The sequence below is a fragment of the Battus philenor genome, unplaced genomic scaffold (assembly GCF_028537555.1).
Source record: "Battus philenor isolate CCGP_79_NKW_IND1 unplaced genomic scaffold, ilBatPhil1.0.hap1 SCAF_11, whole genome shotgun sequence".
Taxonomy (NCBI): Eukaryota; Metazoa; Arthropoda; class Insecta; order Lepidoptera; family Papilionidae; genus Battus; species Battus philenor.
Window position 1 is genome coordinate 7054217 of NW_027181673.1, and position 23369 is coordinate 7077585.

Below are 23369 nucleotides of genomic sequence, written 5' to 3' on the forward strand. Positions count from 1 at the left end.
ACTTGATATTCATCACATTTGTTTTATTCATTCAATAATATTACAAAACAAGATTATAAATGTTAATAATAATAAACAAAACAGCATATAATTGGAATAACTAATATATGTGTAGTAATATGATTTTTAATAACAATCTAGTTTGGCTTATTTAAAATTTGCGCCATTTGCCATGAAATCTTCGATTTCTGCGACTCTGAAAGCAAATCAGACAAAGACCAGATTTTAAATAATTCCTAATATGGATGTCATAATCATTTCAGCCGTAGGTCATCAATTACTGGACACAGACCAAATCTTAAGACTTCCAATATGGTCATATGACCAATTTCCAATGAATATATGGAACAATCTATCCAAAAATTATAGTTGCAGGTTAGAGAAATAATAAAGTAAGAAAAAGTCGTCAAGGTTCGAATTACTACACATTAAAATGTATTATTTTTTAACTAGCTGTTCCTGCAGACTACTGGCAGCAATCAACAGCCTATCATATTCAAATAGTGGTCACTTTATACAGTATGATTGAAAATAGGTGTAAAGCTTTTTACACATACCAATCATCTTATATATATAATTCATATTAATTACCAAAAATTTAAATGGCTGATATATTTTGTCTTTAGAACAATACTTGTTCTATTTTAAAAGGAAACAACAAATTTGTCCAGCATTTTATGTAAAAAAATAAAGTAGCTTTATAAAATAGCAGGGTGAGTAGACTTTAGTGGAGTTCTCAAATGCTCTACTACCCTTGTGCAGGAATGGTTCTTCTAGAGATTGCATCTATAGATAACCATTAGTTTGTTTTATGTATATATTTTTTTTATACACAAATGCGTGTCAAATGGATTATTTAGTTAGGAAACTTGTAAAAATTCTTATTTCATTCACTATTTATTTCCATTTCATTTGGTCAATATTTACTTTGTAAGATCTTTAAAGGGTTTTATATTGTTAAAAACCAAGTAATTTATATATGCTTGTTATTATGACGTTTAATAAATTACTTACGTCCTGGGAACACTTGTGAGATCTTCGATACCATTTTCGGTGATCAGCACGTTGTCTTCAATTCGAACGCCCCCAAAGCCTCGGTACTTGTTTATAATGTCCCAGTTGAAAAACCTCGCCTGCGTCGTATTGTTTAGTGCCTTATCTAGGAGCTGTATGCAAATTATTTATAATAATTAGTAATATGGATAGATATACGCCAATACCAAGTTTTGCGTTTTTTTGGATTTTGCATCGCTGCTTAATTAGTACTAATTTTCACTGTGCCTTGACGCCTTCAAGCATAAAATTGAATATTAACTGCGTAGGCTCGTGAACCCCGCTAACCTAATAGTGCCGTCTGTAACCTATGGCGCACCCGTGGACAATCATTATCCTATCGCAGGGATTGACAACCTGCGGCTTTTTCTTTCATATACAAATGTTTATAATACTTTTCTACGAAATGTTCGTAGCGATGGTATGACCGCAGGGTGCCGTACGGCAACTGTCGGTCAATCCACAAGCTACGGTTGTCTGCACTTTACGTAGAGATGTAAACTTACTTTGGGTATAAAATAGCAGCCAGGTTCTATGGTGAGCACCATTCCTGCCTCTAGAACTCTGGCGGTACGCAGTCTGCTCAGTGGTCCTCCGAGCCGCTCGGGGCAATGCGGCAAGTAACCGCCCACGTCGTGGACATCCAGACCCAGGAGGTGACCTAAACCGTGTGGCTGCAGGATTCCATTGACACCTTCCTGTATATAAAGTATTCACCATGTTAGTTACGGCAGTTACCTTAATTGGCATTGGCTTAATATGGAACGTAAATGTTATATACCTTATAATTGGTTATAATCATAATATATTACAATCTATTTTTCATACTTATATATTCCGATTTATTTAAATTTTATTGTTTAACAAAATTACTCTTAAAAATATACATAAAAGGAAATGTAACAAAAAATAGATAATAACTAAAAATAAATAATTTATGTAGAGGTGGTACAACAGGCGGTCTTATCGCTCGAGGCGATCTCTACCAGACAATCTTATAGATGGAGATGAGAGACATGAAGGTAAGCGCATTTTAGGGTATACATAAAAAAAAACATACTACATATTTATTGCCAAAAGTTAATGGCCTGTCGCATTGTAATATAAAAAATAAATAAATGTAACATTTTTCAGAGTTATTATGATGTTGTACATTCACACTTTTAAACCTGTAACCAATTAACCTATATTAACACCAGTGCCGGATAAATCTTAAGATTTTAATAATGTTGATTGGCATATACACATTCATACAAATAACCAAAACAACCTGATGTATCTAAAACTCACCCTGATCATTTCTTCAACGTCTCCTTTGAGTAGATTGCCTTGCTTCAGATGTTCCAGCATAGCTCTGTTAGCAACCAGATGCATATCCGTCCACTTCACTCCCGGTTTTGCTTCCCTACAACACGTAAATTATTTATTTGATAATCAAATATTAATTTTGATACAATTAAATTAAATTATCCTTGAAGGTATTAAAAACAAATATTAAGGAAAAACAAATCATTGTATATATAAGATTAAAAAACTAAAATACAAAATATGGCAATACCAAATATATAATAAATTTCGAAGACAATATAAAAAACAACTTTTTTTTTAACATTAACATTATTATGTGATGAATCATAGACAGATGACATTCGTACGATGGAAATATAAAATTAATCCAACAATACTTCATAGGTCAACACATAATGTGAACAAAATACAAATAATAAACTTGTGTATTGGTTTACCTGATAAAATTATCAGTTTTTACAAGATTTAAATATTGTCTACATTTATACAGGTATACACCTCTATAAAGTATAAATATTTCTAGCTGCTACATTGGAACCTAAATATGTTATTGCTTAAATGCCGAAAACACACTTCAAAACGAGATAGAGCATAATCTCCCCTTGCTATAATTATTCCACTAAGTAAAAGCTATGTGTTACGCAATAAATGTGTGAGTCGCCTTAAAAATATACATTTATTTGGGATTGATAATACAGAGTATAATTTATTTTCTAGACTTGACAGCTGAATTAACAAACTTATTACTACTGTAATGTACTGTTTCGAAGAAGTTTTTGCTGTTAACCCCAAGGCTTTTACAACTTCCTCTGATATGATTTCAAGCAGCGAAAGGGTCCGTGAACTATGCAACTTATGACTACTGTTTCAGCTATTTATATACGGTTGGTGAATCGCTCATAGTGGGGATCGTGGAACTATCAACCAGGCAAATTATTACTTTTATAAGTTATTTATTACGAAAATAGCATTAAACATTTATTTTCTAAATTAGAAATTACACATCTCTACTATTTTTCATGACACGAGAATTGTAAACGAGACATGAGTTCTTTTTTATAAACGAATTATGAAATATTTAAATACATAAAGATCTTTTTACAAAAACAAAGAGTATACTTTTGGATATATAACTAAAGGATAATGGAGTGTATAATTACTATAGAAATATATATGGAAAAATCAAATGCTAGTCTTATATTGTAATACATTTAACTTTATCAATACAAGGATTCCGTAAAAGTATTCCATATGGAATATTAATGCGGTTTACATTACAACAGTCTCATTTATCATAAATATTTATTGGGCTTGCCATTATATATTTCTTTACTAACCTAAAGACCGCATCTCTGGCCGCTAGTACGGCTTCATAGATCAGCTTCTGGTTGTCAGTAAACTTCCCATTGGCCGGGAACGAACACGTAATATCTGCTGCATATCCGGCGTAGTTTCCTCCCATGTCGAACAAACTGTAAGTAGTAGACGTCAATATAAAACGTAATATTAAATCGAAACCGATCTTTAACAGTATTTTATTATAAGTTACGAAACGAATGTTTGGCTTATTGCATGTAGTCATCATTTCAGCCAAAGGACATCCACTGTTAGACATGGTGCCCACAGATATCCAATAGCACTGCTTAGAAACGCGGTATGCAACAACAAAAATGTAATGGCATTATTAACAGCGTTTTGCTACAACGCTCGAGTTACAGAACATATTTTGTAACATATAAATGAATTTCACGTGACAAATAGAAGCTATATAACAGAGGTGGTAAAACTGCGCCTCTTTGAACGATTATTTTTGGCTCTGATTGATTGTCGAATTATTTCAATATTTAAATTTACATAACCTATGTCAGCTCCTGAGAAATCGAAACAAATTACTGGTGTAAATAATTATTACTATTATTCTACCATAAAATTGTCGAAATCCAAACACCGACAAATAATTAATTAACCGATATTATAAGTATTATTAGGAGTGCTGTCATATACGTGTGCCATTATATCTAACTACAATACACATATTTTGTACTTTTGTTATATAATTTCAATAATTATAATTTTTGTACGAAATATATTCCTTTGCGTGTTTTAAATGCGCATAAAATTGAGGTTCGCGAAAAATTTCAAATTTCGAACAATGTCTCGAGCTATCATATCAACGCAGCTTGGCAACGCACTTAATTTATGTTATTTATCAGGATTGATAAATAACATAAATTAAGTGTAAAGCTGGTGTATAAGAATGAATATCTAATATTCTTGCCTGGTTGTGTTCGATAGAATCAACATTCAGAACCTGACAGAAAATTGGACATATGGAGAAAATTGGATAATATTTTATATGAATACATATTCATTAGTACGTCATACATTTAAGGATGTATCGTTTTCTTTAATTCTGTCAATATTAAATCTGTCAATAATGTCATCACTAAAATATTTTTTTAAATATATTTTACTATTGTAATGCAGCACAAAAAAAATTACTAATCGAGGTTGTCGGGGACCTAACAATAATTATTTTGAAAAAATGAAGATAGACATACCACATGTCGCCATTTTGGATCATCTTGCAATTTGGTGCAGCGGCGTGGCCATAATGAAGAATGGCCGCGTTGTCCCCGGACCCGCATATGCAGGTGTATGACACGTGACGACAACCGCCGATACGGTAGCAGTGGTCTAAGAACACTGACTCGCACTGGTACTCCATCAGACCAGGTTTCGCGTGAAGCATCACCTACAGAGTGTTAACACTTAATAAATTTGTATTACTAAATGTTTAATAACAATAGATAAATTATAACAAAAAATAAATTTTTAATAAATAAAAAATGCTCTGCGATTTATTAAAAAATTAAACTTGAAATATTAAATACGTAATTCCCTTTAGAATTAATACACATACAATACGCGGCGATAAATATTGCACATCGACCTTTGGAAAGAGACAATCGGTTAATTTCGACTTCGTAGAGCGTTATCTCTGTCGCACGACTGACGAAACGACACATAGGTAGTTTGGGATAGTAAATTTAGCAATCTAGGGGTAATAAATGTAGTAAATAATTTACTTTTAATATAATAAATGTTAAATGGTTTATTTAAATTAAGTAAAGAATATACCTGCTTGTGTGCGTCGGATGAAATTTTACACACATACCGCATTACTTCAATCTCTTCAGGGGTTTTTATGACGCGCCTGTGAGAAAAACGTAAATTATTTATCTAATGTATATACAGGTTATATGTTGTTATATCTTCCTTGTTAAACTAAATATAAAGACTGAAATAAAAAATCGATATCGGTTTATTTGGAACGGTTGATTAAAATATTTATTCATTTCATCCCCATGTAATTTCTAATGATTGGACTGATATTTGAGAATTTGTGATCTTTTTTTAATATCCGATTCTTCCAGAGAACTTAAAGAGGATAATTTAGGGCTATACTCGTAATTTTTTGCCTCTAACTAGCTGATTTTTAGTTCTATTTTATGTATCCGCATTAGTCGTTGCTGTATTAATTTTATAAAAACAATAAGATAAATTCATTTTAACAAAGTTAAATATAAACATTTCTAAAGAGCTGTTAAAAAATGTCGACGTATTTTTTTAACAACGTATTTTACAGATCCTAATATATAAAAAAATTACATAATAGTACATTTTATATCTACAGGCATTACTAAAGATAATACACAGTTTATGTAATTAATAATTTTCAAAGTACAGATTATTGGATCAATATCTCATGTCATCATACATCGGTTATATCAATAAAAAGATATGTTAATCTTGTGATAAAGCGTAACTATAATATAATAACATATTTCAACAATAAACACGTACTGATATTCGTAATCACTGATATAAAACTATTGGAAACTAAGGTTTATTTCGGTTTCCAATAGTTATTATATTTAAAACAAAACATTAAAAACTGATAATGGTTTCATTTAGAACACTTAGATCTCGTCAGTATTTTATGAAACTTGAGATTTGTTATAAAATTTATGTAAGGTTCTTTTATGGAGACTAGAGACAAAATGTATCCCTGACAAGAAAAGAGTGATTTATATCTTTTCGATCCTTGGATATATATCATATATCACTCTTCTATATCTTTAACTCATTTAGCTCATAATGGGTCAGAGAGAGAATTAGTTAGCAATGACTAAAATATATATCCTTTATATCTTCGGCTCTTTTAGCTCAGACTTAAAACTCAGTATGGCAAAATAAAAACATGTGAAATTGAAATAATGGAATCTTGAAAATTATGACGAATTAGTGAGATTTTTTTGCATTGCGAGCCGTAACTTGTCACGAAAATTGAGTCTTAAATATAGACATAGAGATATAATTCAAACACATGCGAGATGGAGAGAGGTTATATCTTTTGTAAAGATCTTTCTTGTCTGCAGCACGCGACCTACTTATCTCACACACTCATAACTTACGCCCACTGTTTGTAGTAATGTTACGATATTTTTATAAGTAATCAAATTTACAATAGACATTTACTTTTACAGAGTAGGTTTTCAAGCAACAAAGTATTTTGTCGGCCGATAGATACCCATTGAAGGCATAGGCTTTACTTAAAAATAATGATCGATCTTGCCTTGCTCTCATCCGACTTCATAGTCAAGAGTGGGGAACATACCAACTCCGCATCTACCGGTGTCGGTGACGACTGTCAGTCATATTTCATTATTTTATTATTTTTACCTTATCAAAATTGTCTATGTTAATATAGACAGATAAAATGCGTAAAAAAATCTAGACATTAACCAACATACGGAGGATCTTACACAAATGTTAAGGTAGTAGTTTTACTAACCAAACCTAACGATACTTGTTTGTAATAGAACAATAAAAAAACTTAGTTATGTCACAGGTATTGGCAATAGAATGTAACATAAAGTTCCTATAACTTGGTGAGAGTAAGGTGAGACAAAGTTTTTATAGTACCAAAAATTAAAATAATTTGTTTTTCAAAACAGTCACCTTTGACATGATCTGAACATCGTAATAACGCAGATTAATAAGATTAGTACAACTGCATTTGAACTCATCATTAGTAGCTTGAGATGGACCTTCATCGCCAAAAGGTAAAGGAAGTCCATCGTGACCTAGTTGCTGACTGACATCATGAAGAATGTCATAAAAAATCATGCTATGACAATTTTTACGCGTTAATCGTAACTTTTAAGTTGCCGCTAATTTATAAACATACTTTATAGAATGATATAACGTAAGGAGATAGAAAATGAGTTCTTTTTTCGAAATTCAAGATTTTTTAAATATCAATTTTAAATTAGCCAAATCCCGTTTTTGACCGTAAATGGGGACCGCAAAATCTCACTAATAAAATAATTCAAAACCTTTCTAAATAGCTGGGAATTGCTAAAAGGTATAACTAATATCCATCGTAATTTGGCAATAATAATAAAATGTTCTTATGGTAAACTGGTTCAAATTCGCTTTGGCCACTTGAAGATACTACCTCTAACTCGTTTAGAGTTGACTTTTTTTATTTATATGTAGTCGATAATCGGTAGCCAGTAATTGTACCTACAAATTCTATGAAATTATACTTACTATTAATGACTTCGTTAATAATGTTCTAATTTCAAACTTCCCCATAATGCCTTTTTTGTTGTTGTAAAAACATACTAAAAATAGCCTGTGTGTATAAAATGTGAAAAACTCTGGGTATTTTATTTATATTAAATATTTATATTAAAATTAATATTTATATTAAATACATAATTTCGACCGAGCGTATCATTTACCATATGTTTATTACCTTTATTAATACATAAGTCATATATTTATAATAAATTAAAAAAAAAATATTAATTTTTCCAATATTTGCAAAACAGTAAACAGAACTCAAATATACATAATCTTTTATTCCATTCATAAATCAACCTTTAACTAACAGTTAAAGGAAAATAATAATATGAAGCAATCATTTTTAATTTAGTTTTAAATTATCTATTAGCTATTGTAACTAAGTTATCAAGATAAAAAGGCATTATATTTTTATTATACTCACAACTCGGCGATAATGGGAAATAGGATCTCGTTATCGACTTTAAATCTGTAAGTAAAAACATTATAGATGTTAATATGAAGTTCATTATAATGTGCTCAAGGTAACGTAAAAAAACCTTGCAATCACGTGTTTATTATTAAAATTGCAGACTACAAATAAAGCTACATGAGCAAATCACTTTTAAGAGTAACTATTGTTATTACTTTATGAATAATTATAATTATCAAACTAATAAATTAAAAAAATGTTGTAGAAAAACATGTGTCAAAAAAATGGTAAAAAGCTTGATTATGAATTGCTCTTATTACTGGTATAAGGATACTTTGATCACAAGAAAAACCGGCTGAGTTTCATATGGGCTCTTCTCAGAAGGGGTCATGTATTTTAAGTTATAAGATGGTATTATAGAGGAGATAGTTTGATTTTGATTTATATGAAATAATATTCTAGAATTCTTCTCACGACGTACAAGTGATCATTAGAAAGGAGTTAAAATGAATAATAATATGAATGAATCATTAAAAAAAATTAATATAACGCTTATAGCAAATCACATCTCAGAGTAATTAGGTAGCCTTGGATATGAGAGCATTAAAATGATTTATTTGTTTGTATTTATGATTTCTATTATATTAATTTATTTATATTTCATGATTTTTAATAAATCTAAACTTTGCATGATTCATAAATTATGTTTTAGAGAGATGATGGCTTTTGTGATAGTGTAACGAGGGGAGGAAGGGTAAGAAAAATTAATATCTAGTGACTTATTTTATGAATATATTACCGTTGCACGGCTTCTATAAACAAAATGCAAAATCCTAAATCCTACAACAAACAGCTCCTTAAGATAAACGTGCTTTTAGTGACTAGGAAGCTTTAATCCTGGGGGAACTTTTATATATAATTTTTTTTATATTAATTCTTATTAATTCCTTCTAATTCCTAAGGATTAATATATGTTATATAAATTACAAATATTAATCCCGAGGCTTAGGTATTGTAAAGAAGCCTATAATAAGCTTATTTAAGGCTCTACCACCGACTTCCCAGTGAAGCTTTAAATGTCTACCGCCAAATGGCACTTGTCCACAGCAAAATTGGCTTTAATAAAATGTCTAAAACAAAAACGGTACTTACTCATCAATGCCTTCAAAAACTGCTTCTTTAGCTGTTAGTCCACTATCCGTATTGGGTCCACTCTGAAACATAAACCTTACTTCAGATCCAAAAATTAATTAAAACCGCACAGTAAGTAATAATTATTAAAAACAAATAGTATTATAAGCAAATATTGAATGTTTTAACTGATATTTACCTAGTTTTTTTTTTTAAATATGTTGGTAGCTTAAAATATTATTATACAAGGTGATAGGTTACAGGTGTAAAAGCTTATAATTATGTTAGCTTTTTTGAACTAAAAGCTATAAAACTGTTACACCTATTCCAAATGAACATGTATAAGGTAATCAAATGCGACAGGCTTTTGAATTCTACAGGTCCAAATCTGCAGGGACAAATAGTAAACACTAACTAAGTTAAACATCTAGTAATGCAAATTTTAACAACACTTTTACTACAATATTATCATCATGTTATTCATTATTTCTGAAACCATTGATTTTGGTTATGGTGTAAGATACATTAAGGGACAACAAATAAGCTATATATTCGCCCTATTATATCGCTATTACACCTATCTCCAATCACCTGCATAATAATATTAATAAGGTCCTTCCATAATTTATTATGCAGGGTAATGTATAAAATGTATTAAGATACTTAATAGATATGTTATCAAAAGTAACCAATTAATTGTTTTAACCTGTGTCCGGTTCGTTCATTTCATCTTTTTATTTCATCAATTTTTAAATTATTACAATCCTAATATTTATTTCAAAAGCATTAAAACATTTTTAGACTTACAAGAGTTAGAAGCACCTCAGGTTTTAATTGTTTCAATATCTCTTGAAGCTGCAAGAATATAACAAACAATAATCAAATTCTTGTGCATTAAAATTTAAATGTAATTTGTAATTCCTATGATTCTAATGTGCAGCTTAAAGCTTCTTTTAGCTTATCGCTTCGTTGCATTTTAAAAGACTTCTATTCAAGGTTTTTAGTGCCTTGGGATTCATGATTTTGGCCAAGCTGATCTAAGTTGGCCTCCATACTCCAAATTACGGCTAAAGCCCAATCTGACTCTTAAGTTAGGTTTAGTTTTATAATTATAGTTATAGCACATCCACTTCTGGGCCCAACCCCCTCCTCCCATAAATTTTCAACAGAACCGTTTGAAGCAGCATGCATCCAGTGTCTTCCTATAACATTAACTAGTTTCCTTGTCCACCTTGTAAGAATCTACTATAATCTCATTGATTTTTTTAATATTGAAGTGGTAATTTACACCATGACAAATATACTAATTCACATATATATAGATTTTATGTTACATTCAGAATTATTTCAACAAACTATTTTAAATGGTTATTAACTTTGCATATAGCATTTTGTAGCCATTAAAAGACTACTGCCAATAAAAAATATGTATGGTTTTAACCATACTAAGGCATAATATATTCATTACTATACACTAGATCTTTAATATTGCTTTAATGAGCCAATTGATATAAACTAAAATGAATTTAATCACTCAACTCAATTTACAACAATACCTGATCTACATAATGCACTTCATCAACCCCATATATCTCTTTGAACTGCTCACAGGAGAGCAACTTTCCCATCCAGACTTCATACTCATCAGGAAGGCGTGGAATAAAGAGATGAGCCTTTTTTGTGGTAACATCCAGTGCACAATAGCAACCTGGTTCACGAACACCACATATCCAAGTGAAATATGATTCCTGAAAAATTCATTCATTTAATAGAGATATTTGGAAGTATATTTATTTAAAGCAGAGGTTCTGAGACTTTTTTTTCTTATAGACAATTTAAGAAGACTTAGCTGATTCCAGTGGACCCTCTGCAATGCTACTTTTCCACCATGTTTCCAAAACTAGATAAAAAATTTTGAAGATTAAATCTTGCTAAGGAAATTAGCATTGCATAAAAAAAGAATATGCAAGTTCTTACAAGTGACAGTTGCTGAACTTCTAAAAATATTATCTACCTATATTGATAGGTAAACTAAAGCCAAGAATTTAGTTTTTTCAATAATAAGTTTCACAATACTTAACAAACATTTTTATATCACACCAAAGAAGACTACCATTGAGTCTCCAGAGGAGCCCAGGGGGTTCACCTAGACCATTTAAACTAGAACTAAAGATCTAATGTAAAAGTATTATATATGTGTATCACAGTAAGAAGTTTTGTTTTAAAGTAAACCTAGAATGCAAATGTACAAATGAGATATATAATAACATCTGTTTGTGTACTACTTACAGAGAAATATCAACTGGTTAAATAAATCCTTGTGATAAATTATCTATCTGTAACTTTCTGAAGCCCTCTTCATAATTTCTTAGCCAAGCTTATCTAAATATCAAACCTCTAAATGTAAAACAATAAAAAATATTAAGTGTTAAGGTGAAAATTTATGTATTGTAGATAGTCTTTGCCATTTGAGTGAGTCATTGTCTTTGGGGGTACTATAATACTAAATTGAACTAATAAGATATATCAACATCCTATAAAAAATAGAAAAACAATGGTAGACTTGGAACAATTTGACTATAATATACAGAGTAATAAAAAACTGGGTTAAATAAAATTAAAGGCATTTCTGATACACAGACATTTACCTCCAAAAGTAAGGTATAGAAAATAGATATTGACCTATGAACAATAAAGGTACAATTAAATATCTTCCTTGACAATTAATAAATGCATTCCTTTATTCTCTAAACACTAGAAAAAGTCTCTTAAGTTATTAAATTAAAAAAAAATGGATATCATAATACTTACTTGTCTAAAAAGATATTCCTGATCTGTGTCATAGTGATTTATACTATCACCGCCTTGCAAAATTACTATTTGACCATGTTCTAATTTGTTAGCCAATCTATCTCTGTTTTTAGCAAAAAGATTCAGGGGCACCTCTAAGGTACCAGGACCCATCGACCATGATGTCGTCATTATGCCTGAATGTATAATAAACAGAACAAGGTAATCTAGTGCACTTATGTACGGCTTTATCAAATCGATAACAACTTACAACACAGAATGTAAAATTCTTACCTGATTGCCAACACAGGTCAACAACAATAGATTATATATACAATATATATTACAAGTAGTATTGCTTTCATATGACATTAATTTAAGTGTGTGCCTATTCAGCTATCTTGTGTTGCATAGAGCAAGTAATAAATGTATATTACGTCTCAACTACGGGGTACCAATCAAACTTTTACACAAACGATACTTAAATCGTTTCAATATCGGACTTTCAGGAAAAAGTAAATACCTAATATTTCTCTTACACAATTAATCATTAAATATGTTTATATAACAAAAGTTTTAGATAACAATAACAAATGAAACTGTTTACATTTTTTTATTTCAAATGACAGTGACATAAAATGTGTTGAAATGCTGTCAACGTAAATATTCTTTTAAGTTTGAAGAACTTTTGTAAGTAATTTTATACGTAGGTTTTTAGAAATATTAAAACTTAAAACTAATTTAAAAATATACACTAATGGCGGGCTAACTATACACTATTCCCGGGCGCTAACTCGTTGTAAGAGTCCAAGCTGAGGGGCCTTAATGTTAGGACTTTCCATGGAGTGTCCATTAAGCGATCTAAGAACTCGACGGTACTATGTAGCTGCAGTAGTAGTATGTAGTAGCTTTTCTTTCAAAAACGAGATTTAGGCTACCTGCCGTCTGCGATCTGACCCCTCAAACCCAAAGAATCTGTAAATGCCAAAAGAGCAACTGTGACCATACGTCACAAATAAAAAAGACAAACAAAACATAATATTTATTTGCAGACCGTTTGTATGTGAACGGCAATTTTGTTGCTAAGTTTAAGAACTAATTTTTAAATTAGTTCTTAAACACGACCGTATTCCACTCTAAGGAACTTTGTACTTATTAAAACTACTAGGCTAATAAAATATACCATGTTGAGTTTCTTGACGCCCGGTTATCATTTGTCAATCAAATGCTTTTATACCTGTACCTATACACCTGGATAAAGTGATTATTCTAAAAATGTAGTTTTTCGATGGGAATGCGACAGGTCAATTACTTATAACAGTACAGTCTGCAAGGATAAATAGTACTCAATAAATAATTATACCGTGTAGTACTCACAATTTTGAAAGATTTTTTGCTGTATTATAATTTCTGAAATCATTGATTTTTGGATATGGTATACCATACATTAATTGCCAGCAAATGAGCTGTATGTTCACTAACAAAGCTTTTACACTTATAAGAAATTGAATTCTACTGTAGGGACATTGTATTTACTACTCGTCGCTAGAGGGCATTTTTATCAACTTACCTACTGAAAACTCGTTGCTATATTGTATTTGAAGGTGGTATATTGACTTCTATTAGGTGGTTTTGCACTTCATATCAAAGTATCGCCTTACACATATAGTTACTTTTTCAAATAAAAATAATTATATTGTCTTCAATTATTTAATTTATGTTATCTATGTAGGAAATTTACAAATGTAATTTTTAAAGTTTTACTTTATAGTTTAAATTTTTTAAGACAAAATATTTTCATTACTTGAGTATGAGATGGTGTAACACTGTCTGTTTGCTTAATTATAACATTCGAGGTTTGGTTGCAACCAGCTAAATTTGTTAGAATTTATAAAATTAAACAATACGCAATTCTTTGAAATTAATTTCATTTATTAGATTACTCTTAATTCGTATCTAAATCACAAGATCGACGATAAATTAAACTATCTAAAAATCACAAAATGCACTAAAACATGCACACATGTAATATTACATTGATTTTTTGACCACATTGGTATAGTTGTACGTAAAATTGCTGATATACTACCGAGATAGATTTAAACTATAATAAAATTGCCTAAGTAAACAGAGGTGAAAATTAATCTACCTAATGTTTACATTTAGAACGTGTCATACAATATTGTATCGCTTTCGTGAGATATAATTTACCCCTATATCTTTTACATGCGAGGAAGTAACTGTACTTAGAGTAGTTCTTTACTGTTTTATCTACAATCATTTTTGAATTGATTTATATTAGTTATTTTATTGTTGTTTACGAGTAAGAACAATTTTATAAGCATGATTCACATAATTGTTAATTAAACCTATTCACTTCTGATAGCATAATTGCAAAATCTTGAGTATATTACAACGCTTAATTATTTACATATGTAATAGAGTAACAATGACTTTCCTATTGAACAGTTTTACGTTCAGGGACATAAACAATAGTTAAAGCTCATGAATACTTCACATTAAAATTAATATATTTGTAAAACATGGAAAACTCTCCGCATAACACTTAAACACAGAAATAATTAAATACATTACACAGAAGGCATGACAATAATAAAGATTTGTTACGTCATGCAGTACTTTGATCAGTTAAGGTCACTATAAAACGAAGAATAAATATTATGATTGTAGAGTACCGGCGGCCATTTTGGTTCGTTCTCGTGATTCGTATAGTGTGTGACACGTCACAGCTGGCCATCTCGTTCTCGCACGCTCTCCGCATATAGCACCATTGTAACCCGACACGTTTTTACACACAAGCGATTTCACAACACGTTACACACTTTCACAATTAAAATGTTTATTTTAAAATAAATAATTATGAATCTACAGATATTTCATGACACGATTGTTTTTTTTCTTGTAATCTTCGGACAGCCTCGGCGACAAGGGCACGTTGCTCCAATAACCTTTCCACAAGATCGACAGGTTCTTGCTTTCTAATATAATAAGGTGCAGCACGGGCCCGTGCCTGCAGGTGAAGCTTTTGTTTAAGTCCAATTGTAAGCTCTTCTATTGCTGGCAATCTAGTTGAAGTCAAGGGACGCCTCTCTTCCTGAATAGTGTTACGGCTGTCATATCTCGTACTCTCTTTCAACATAGCGTAAGCTAGGTAATAGGTTTATTGACAAATTAGTAGTGTACTTCACGGACACGATAGCGCGCTACAACGTTTGCGAATGTCGAATGAATGAGCGAGTGAGCCAAGTCGACCCCGGCGTAGGAATGGCGGGTCTCTGCGGGGGCACCGGGGAGGGGTATGACGTAGCAGATGCGCAGTCGCGCCGGGCTGTATACAAACAATACGTTGGACGTAAATAAACACAAGATCGAGCCGACACGCCTGTAATATGAACGGTGTTATCTTTGTGTTAGAGGTTTAACCTGTCGTTCGACTTGACCGATGTAGACACAGCTAGACTGGTTTTGGGAACAAAATTTAAGTAGGTGGTCGATATACGTAAATCGTAGTAAATGTTTTTGTTATTATCTCTGTTATGTACATAATGTTATCACTGTTTAAAATAATTTATTTAGGTAAAGAGGTGATGTTTACCGAAATATTTTTTAAAACTCTTTCCCCATATGTTATTAGAAGATTTTTGGTTAAAAATCTTCTTAAAATAATATAACTATTGTTTATTAATTTTTAAAAAGCAAATAATTGTACGTAGATTAACATACGACAAGTAATCGTCCTGAATCTTTTACGCCAGTAATTTTGAATGATTTTCCAGGTAAAATAATTATATGCAAGCCCGGGCTTCGCGAACACAAGTCGACACACAAACTTTAGATCATGCAGAATTAGTGCATGAACCTAAGGCCACGGGAGCATCCTATGAGTTATCGCACGGAATAAAGTCCTAAAAATGGTCCTAGACATGCTATCGAGTTTTCGCAACAGGTTAAAAACAGCCGCACAGCCGAGGTTGTCTCGTAAACTACAGGAGACGAGATAACTTTAAATCATTATAGATCTAAGTTTTGTTTTAGGTTTTTCCGTCATTTCCCCCACAGCAAACGCTTTCTAAAGTGGTTGTAATGTAAATTAGACAACAGCATTCGGCCAAAAGGTTTAGCTTAGCCCTCCCAGACGCCTTTTAGTTGAATGCTAACCAGTTCTGAGTGACAGCCTAACACGTGGTACCCAGGAGGCCTTTGCATCCCATCCAAACAATCTAAGATCTATGTGGCCTTTCAATCATGTAGTGGTCGCAACCGAGGAGCCTTCTAGCTTGTTACCAAAACCGATGGTTAGGGTATGCGACATCTGCGTCCTGCTCCTTCAAACTCGCTAAATCTATGAATGCCAATAAAGCCATGGTGGCCAGCCGTTACAGAAAATAACAACTTACAATAGGTAATGACAATACTAAAACGGTATTAAATAAAACATCTGTCGTGTATGTTAAGTATTTTTTTGGTACCTATGAAGCTAACGAACTTGCCGTGTAATGTCTAAAGTCGATAAAGTAAACTAAACCGTGTGTACGATACTTTAACGGTGTTAATTAGACTGTAGCTTTTAATGTCCATCACAACAGTGAAGGTAAATTTTACATGTTATATCGAGTCTTCTGCCGCATTCGATCTAAAAGCGGACAATGCCCTCGACTCTTGACTGTTTTTTGCTCACTATTTATTTGGTTATAAACATTGAGATTGATATTCAGAATTTTTATAAGTAATTCATAAAGACCTCTAGTCTTTCCATAACCTAATCGTAATCAAAATATATTTGATAATAAATTTTATTTTCTATACTATATATATGCTTATATTACACATAAATATAAGTATATATATATATATATATATATATATATACATACATACATACATAAATGTATATATACTTAAAATATACACTTCACTCAAATTTTAACCATAAATGAAAAAAAAGTTTCACATAGAAAACAATATACTTAAACATGATTTTTAAAAACTAATTTAAGGTTAGAATAATTATATATTTAAAAGCCATCTCAGATATTACAAATAAATAGTATTATTAAAAATCACCATTTTTCAATAATCCTATTCTTAATAGTTGTATATAAATTTTTAGCCTGAACAAATTCGGGGCTAAGGTAAAAGTCATTGACTCCTTAATAGTGCGACCGTTGCAAAAGCACGTTTTTATATTTCCGCAAAAAAACTCTCCATCAATAAAAACATTATGATCGTTAATGCAACTTTGTTGACAACACTTAATTTGAATTGATTTACGTGTAATTTTGTAATGTTTTAATAATAATAAACTCAATTACCCATTCTTTGTATTATATTACTTTTTCAATATCTTTTATTAAGCACAGTTTTTCGAAATTTCGTCCTATGTAAGCTATCTTGAAAATTCCAATTTATATATTTGGAAATAGTAATAAATTCTATTTTGTTCTAATCGCTTCCTCTTTCCTGACCTTGAAATATGGAGATAAAAATACCGTTTATCTGTTAAGTAGTTCTAGCACGGTTAAAATGTCGACCGTATCTACAGCTATATTTTTAACTTTTTCTACGATAACTTTATGTGCCATCTAGCGACAAATAGCAGATACGTTTTTTAAAAAATTTTTACTAGATGTCGCAGCTATTGAATTTTCTTGAGACACTGAAGCTCATTTTGGTATTTTATGTATAGTTCTACTCCTGACTTTTTAAATTGGTCTTTTATATTTATCATTTTATCAAAATATATTTCTATATTCGTTTTATCATTTTACCTTCTTTGATCTAATCACTTGTGAACCATGCATTATTATTCCCTTTTCATTCTCTTTGAGGTTAAAATGAACTTTGTGATATATATAATATGAACAAATCGTTAGATATCTTTTCGAATCTAAGTTATTATTTTTTGGTTACTCTTCAAATATGCATGCCTGCATGGATATAATAGAATGTAATTCGAACTAATCAAAAATGTTCTGAATAAAATGAATTTGATGTTAGATGAACAATAATTTAGAGGTTATCTGCGAAGTAAAAAACAGTTTATTGAACGGCATTTAAAATCCATTCGATAACATTGTAAATTTAATATTACTATTACAATTATTACTTCTCGTAATTCGTTGCTGCTGTTTCCCCAACGGACTATATCTCGGCAATTTGTACGAATAATTTTAATAATTATTGACAATCCACTCCCCTCCCTGCGGCAACGCCAGAAGAATGTTTTGCAATTTGGGTTATCCGGTACAACATGTAATGATTTTGGGTGCTATAATGAATATTTTAAGAATTTTAAATAAATTTGTTTTATATACAACACCCTTTGCGTTTTATAATAATTTTATTTTATAGAATATAGAGGTTCGTACAAGTATTACATATAATTTAAAATATGTTATCGATAACCAATACAAATATTTGGACTGTGTATTTGTAAAATTTAATTCACGCTTCTATATCTCTCATTATATATATACCGATATAAATAGTGATATCGTTATGTATATTATGGTAATGGCTGTATTTTGATAAAATAGTTTGTTTTCGTTTATGCTTTTTTTATATTGTTATGCGCATAAGATCATTCACAGTGAACACTTGCTTACGTCATGAAAGGAAAGCCAGATGATTCCAATTTGCTAGAAACTAAAATTAAATTGGACTCCATACAAAAGCATGCTTCTGCTTAAAGCTACAAGGGTTCCAAGGGCCGCCTGATCACCGAGGAACCTACGACAAACTCGGACATTTTTTATGCTCATTTACAATATGATCAGTAGTAGAGCAACTCACAAACTAGAAATCACTTAAAAATCCTTCACACTATGACATAATTCTTTTAATAAGCATTTGTTTAATATGCTTGGTAAATTTATTACATTATAATGATAATCAGAGATATCACATACGAGTTTATTGTAATATGGCACTCAGTTGGCTGATAAAAGAGTTTTCTCTCTAGTTTCGATTAGATGTCGGCGCTGAGGCCTTTTGAGGCAGTTACAGCTTCGTCGATCATAAGACTACCGGAGTGGAGATCCGTGAGCTAAAATTTAAATTTCTCCCACTACCGGTCCTTCACGTTTTTGTGCGACATTTGGATGTTATGTGAAGCATTTGTGTGACTCGGAAATTCTCTTACTTTTCCCTCTGGATGGTGTTGGGGGAAACACTCCTCGCTTTGCAAGTCGTTTGGTTTTATAGTTCAGGGTGTTGAAATTTCCTTTTTACTAAGGTTTACTGGCGACCCCTTTGCATGGACTTATCTATTCCATATGCTGACTCATGCTGGCGGCCTCCCAGCTTTTAGGAGACGGCGCTTAAAGGTACCGATATAAGTTACTGATTTTATGAGACCTAGGGAAAGGTACAGAATGCTTATTTTTATTTCTACTGATATTCTTATGTACTTCACGTCTTGTCTTATATTTATTATTATTCTGAGGCACAGAGGTACCATCATAATATTTTCTCTCAAAGAGTCTTACACCGCATCAAGTTTAACTGTGAAAATTCGTGGTAATGATTATATTTTTTGTCTTTCAAACTCATTTCATATTTATTTCATGTTTACTTTTAAACTTCTATTCACTTGTATCATTATTGCAGAGTTGGAGGTTAGTAATTGTCATTTTTCACTTCCAATTCAAAATCTTTATTCGTGTAGGCATACACGCACTTTTGTATCGTCAATTATTTTAACATTATAAGTAGAAAGCCATCACTCGGAATGCAGATCTGCTGAGAAGAATCGACCAGAAACCCAGCAGATGCTCTTTTCAAATGTGTTAAGTTTTTAATGTTGGATGTATATTTATAATATCAGCCAAGTGATCATCTTAGATGCTTCAATAAGATACTCGTATATCTACTAACGTACAAATAATTTTAGATTTAAAAATAAGAGTACACTCAGACCCATGAAGGAAATGTTTATTCCTTTAAGACGAAAATGAAAACTTGCGTTTTTATTTTTATTTATTGTATTTATCATCTGTTTTTTAATATTTTTAAATACAAGTATGTAATTTTGTTCGAATGAAATTCGATAACATAATGACGTTATCGAATATGTATTGAAGGTCGTCAGAATACCCATTCCTTTTAAAACATTTTTTACAGTATATCAGAAAATACCCTATTGGATGCGTACTAAGAACTTAGAGAAGCGTCCTCGGTTTCTGAACTTACAACACAACCAAATTAAACTTCACGTCGGTTTGTTTAACTAAGTATAACTACATTGAACTTTTTTCTTGGATATTTTCTTGGTTAGAATTATTTATATTCTGTACATAAATATCTTCTCTGACGTATTGTATAATATCTAGATTTGCACACATATTTCCAAATTTGTAAACGTTTACTTTAATATGATGCAAACTCAAGATTTACACCGCGGTGTGCTCTCTCTTGTGCTTATGTGCTCAGTCGTCACATCACATATGCATACGCCTGGACTTCCTTAAGAACTAGATGGTCTATCATTTCGGCCATAGGACGACCACTGCTTGATAAAGGCCTGTCCCATATATTCAATAGGACCGGTTAGAAATAGCACCGGTTAAACAGAACGGTCATTATTTCATTCCCGGGACTTGCTGGATATAAGCCGCCTCCATATTTTTATGAAAGGACCTTCGCTCGCGTTTACAACAAGAATTATTTTTTTGAAAAACTGTTGTTTACATTGTAACTTTTTTATAACCTTACCTATTCAAATTAGTCTGGTCGCATGTTGCACTATTTTCCACTACCTTTCTCTTTAAAAATGATATTCCTGGTAAACTTCATTATTATCGCTTTCAGCTAAGTCAAGTTTTTTATATTTTTTGGTAAACATTATGGCTTAGGAAGAAAAGGAAAATGTGCATTGTTTTTAATGAATTCAACAGAGGGCCATAAATAAACTTTAATTTATGATTGTAAGAATTTTGGAAGGATTTTATATAATTTGGCGTAGGATTTTTTGCTTGCGCCTCGCAACGGATAAGAACCCAAAAAATCATTTACTAAATATTGCAAAACGTTGACTTACTTCAATAATTACTCAGGTAAATAAAAAATTCATAGTTAAAAAAAACTTTTTTAGTAAAATTTTTACATAGTAAGAAATTATACACCTAAATTCTAAGCTAATTGATTACTGAAATTATTTGTTACATTGTTATGATAAGGTCTTAAACATTATATTCTATTTGTGGAGTTAAAGATTATCCATCAAAAGTCTGTGTAATTAAATAAAATATTCTTCTGTTATTACAATAAAAACAATAAAATATTATTCCAATTATATTTATAAATTCAATCAATACGCATTAAAATGGAATATATGTAATATTTTATAAATAATTATTTTTAGAAGTAATAATTTCTTAAGGTTGCGTTCACGAATCATTACTCCCGTTTACGCCTCGACAGTAATACCTAACATTAACATAGAATATAAAAATAATATATTTAAACAAATTATAACCATATATATTATAATAATTCATTAATTAAATCTGGTTTACCTGTAAATATTACAGAAGGATAGTTAAATATTATGGATAAATAAATAAGACGATAAATGATTTAATATTTTTTCGTATTTCGCATAATAGTGTAAAAACTAACCACTTCGAGATTCTTTCTCCTTGTCTCATAATCTTATTAATAAAAACTAATCGCATTCGTATTCTCTGTCATGCAACCTAACTTATGATAGAGGCCTATTAATATATTTTCTTTGTTATTTAACCTCAAATTTCCTTGTCTTAGTTTAAATTAATAACATAATTTCTTTTATATATCTGTGTTTGGTGACTTACAAATTACACTTAAGAACATTCTAATGCCATGGGTGAATCAAAGGCTTAAAATAATGAAAGGAATTTATTATTTTAGTACAAAAAGTAATATACCGTTATTTATGTAGATTTAACTCCGCAATATTTACTGACTCAGAAAGCAAAATAAACTGTGCTGCAATGTCGCAGTTGACATTGACTTTCTCTTTTACGATTCGAAAAAAATATTATACGTGAAACTTAGCTTTTAAATAATTCGCATTTATTCTACTGCAATATTGCAAAATTTAGGTGATTAGCAAAGTCGGTTATATGGCCCTCTTGCTGTTACCCCATACCGATGAGTGGGTAATCAAGAAGGTAGCGCGACTAGTGATGTTCGTAACTTATATTAAATAATATATTTTGTTTACCTTTCCACTTAATATAAATCTATTGAGTAATGTAGACTATAAGTGTAAGATTAACGTTTTTGTTTCTGTTGTTTGGTGGTTTTACCATTAGGTAATTATCCGGATCCTTAGTTTCCAAAGATGTCTAGTTGTTGGGTACACAATAGGGGTCTACGAAAGACATGATCGCGGTCTATTTTGGCGCGAAAAAATGTGAATTCTTAATTCGTAAACGAGATCCACGAATTTATCTTTCTATAGTGAAGAACTAAAAGGTTGGCTTTACTTCATCTATCAATGTAAATAATATTTTAAGAAGCTGAGCGACTGGCAAAAGTAGCATATTGCATATTCAGTACATTGTGTCGAGATTTGCAAAGCGTGAGTTTTCGGAATACGTTAGAAAATGTAATTGCCGATTGTCTATCGATACCAGCTAAATTTGAAAGTGGTCTATATAAAAAGTTTTCAAAAGATTTTTTTTAACTTATCATTATCATCAGTTATTATTTTACTTAAACGTTAGATGAGATAATTTATTAAAAAAGTATTCTTTAATCATGTTATGGTAAATCAAAATAAGTAAAAAATTATAACTGATATTTTATAAAATTCTATCTATCTAGATTTTATCACGCACTCATAATACAGACAATATTTAATGTTAATTTAATATAATAAATATTTCGACTTTAAATATGAGAACAACACTATTATAATGTTGCGTGCACTGAAATGTCGAAAGAAAGTGAGCGTGTCGTGTTGGGCACACGACTTCGGCAGTACAACCAAAGACTAGGTGCGAGATAGTTGTTC

General features: G+C 30.9%; 1 protein-coding gene across 2 annotated transcripts; it reads right to left on the minus strand.

Moving 5' to 3' along the window:
- Positions 1-33: 33 nt before the first annotated feature.
- Positions 34-13578, minus strand: Dip-C (dipeptidase C). 2 transcript variants are annotated; one of them, XM_068773157.1, is made up of 13 exons: positions 13533-13578; positions 12371-12546; positions 11116-11307; positions 10367-10414; positions 9581-9642; positions 8441-8485; positions 5503-5578; positions 4923-5116; positions 3699-3833; positions 2344-2458; positions 1560-1751; positions 1015-1166; positions 34-196 (listed from the first exon to the last, which is right to left on the minus strand). In XM_068773157.1, exons 1-13 carry the CDS (start codon positions 13561-13563, stop codon positions 148-150), a joined length of 1467 nt encoding a protein of 488 aa, XP_068629258.1. In that variant the 5' UTR covers positions 13564-13578; the 3' UTR covers positions 34-147. The 2 variants fall into 2 exon arrangements, with proteins under 2 accessions (XP_068629258.1, XP_068629266.1); XM_068773165.1 differs by lacking the exon at positions 13533-13578 and adding an exon at positions 12644-12924 and having other exon boundaries at positions 35-196.
- Between the last annotated feature and the right edge of the window lie 9791 nt (positions 13579-23369).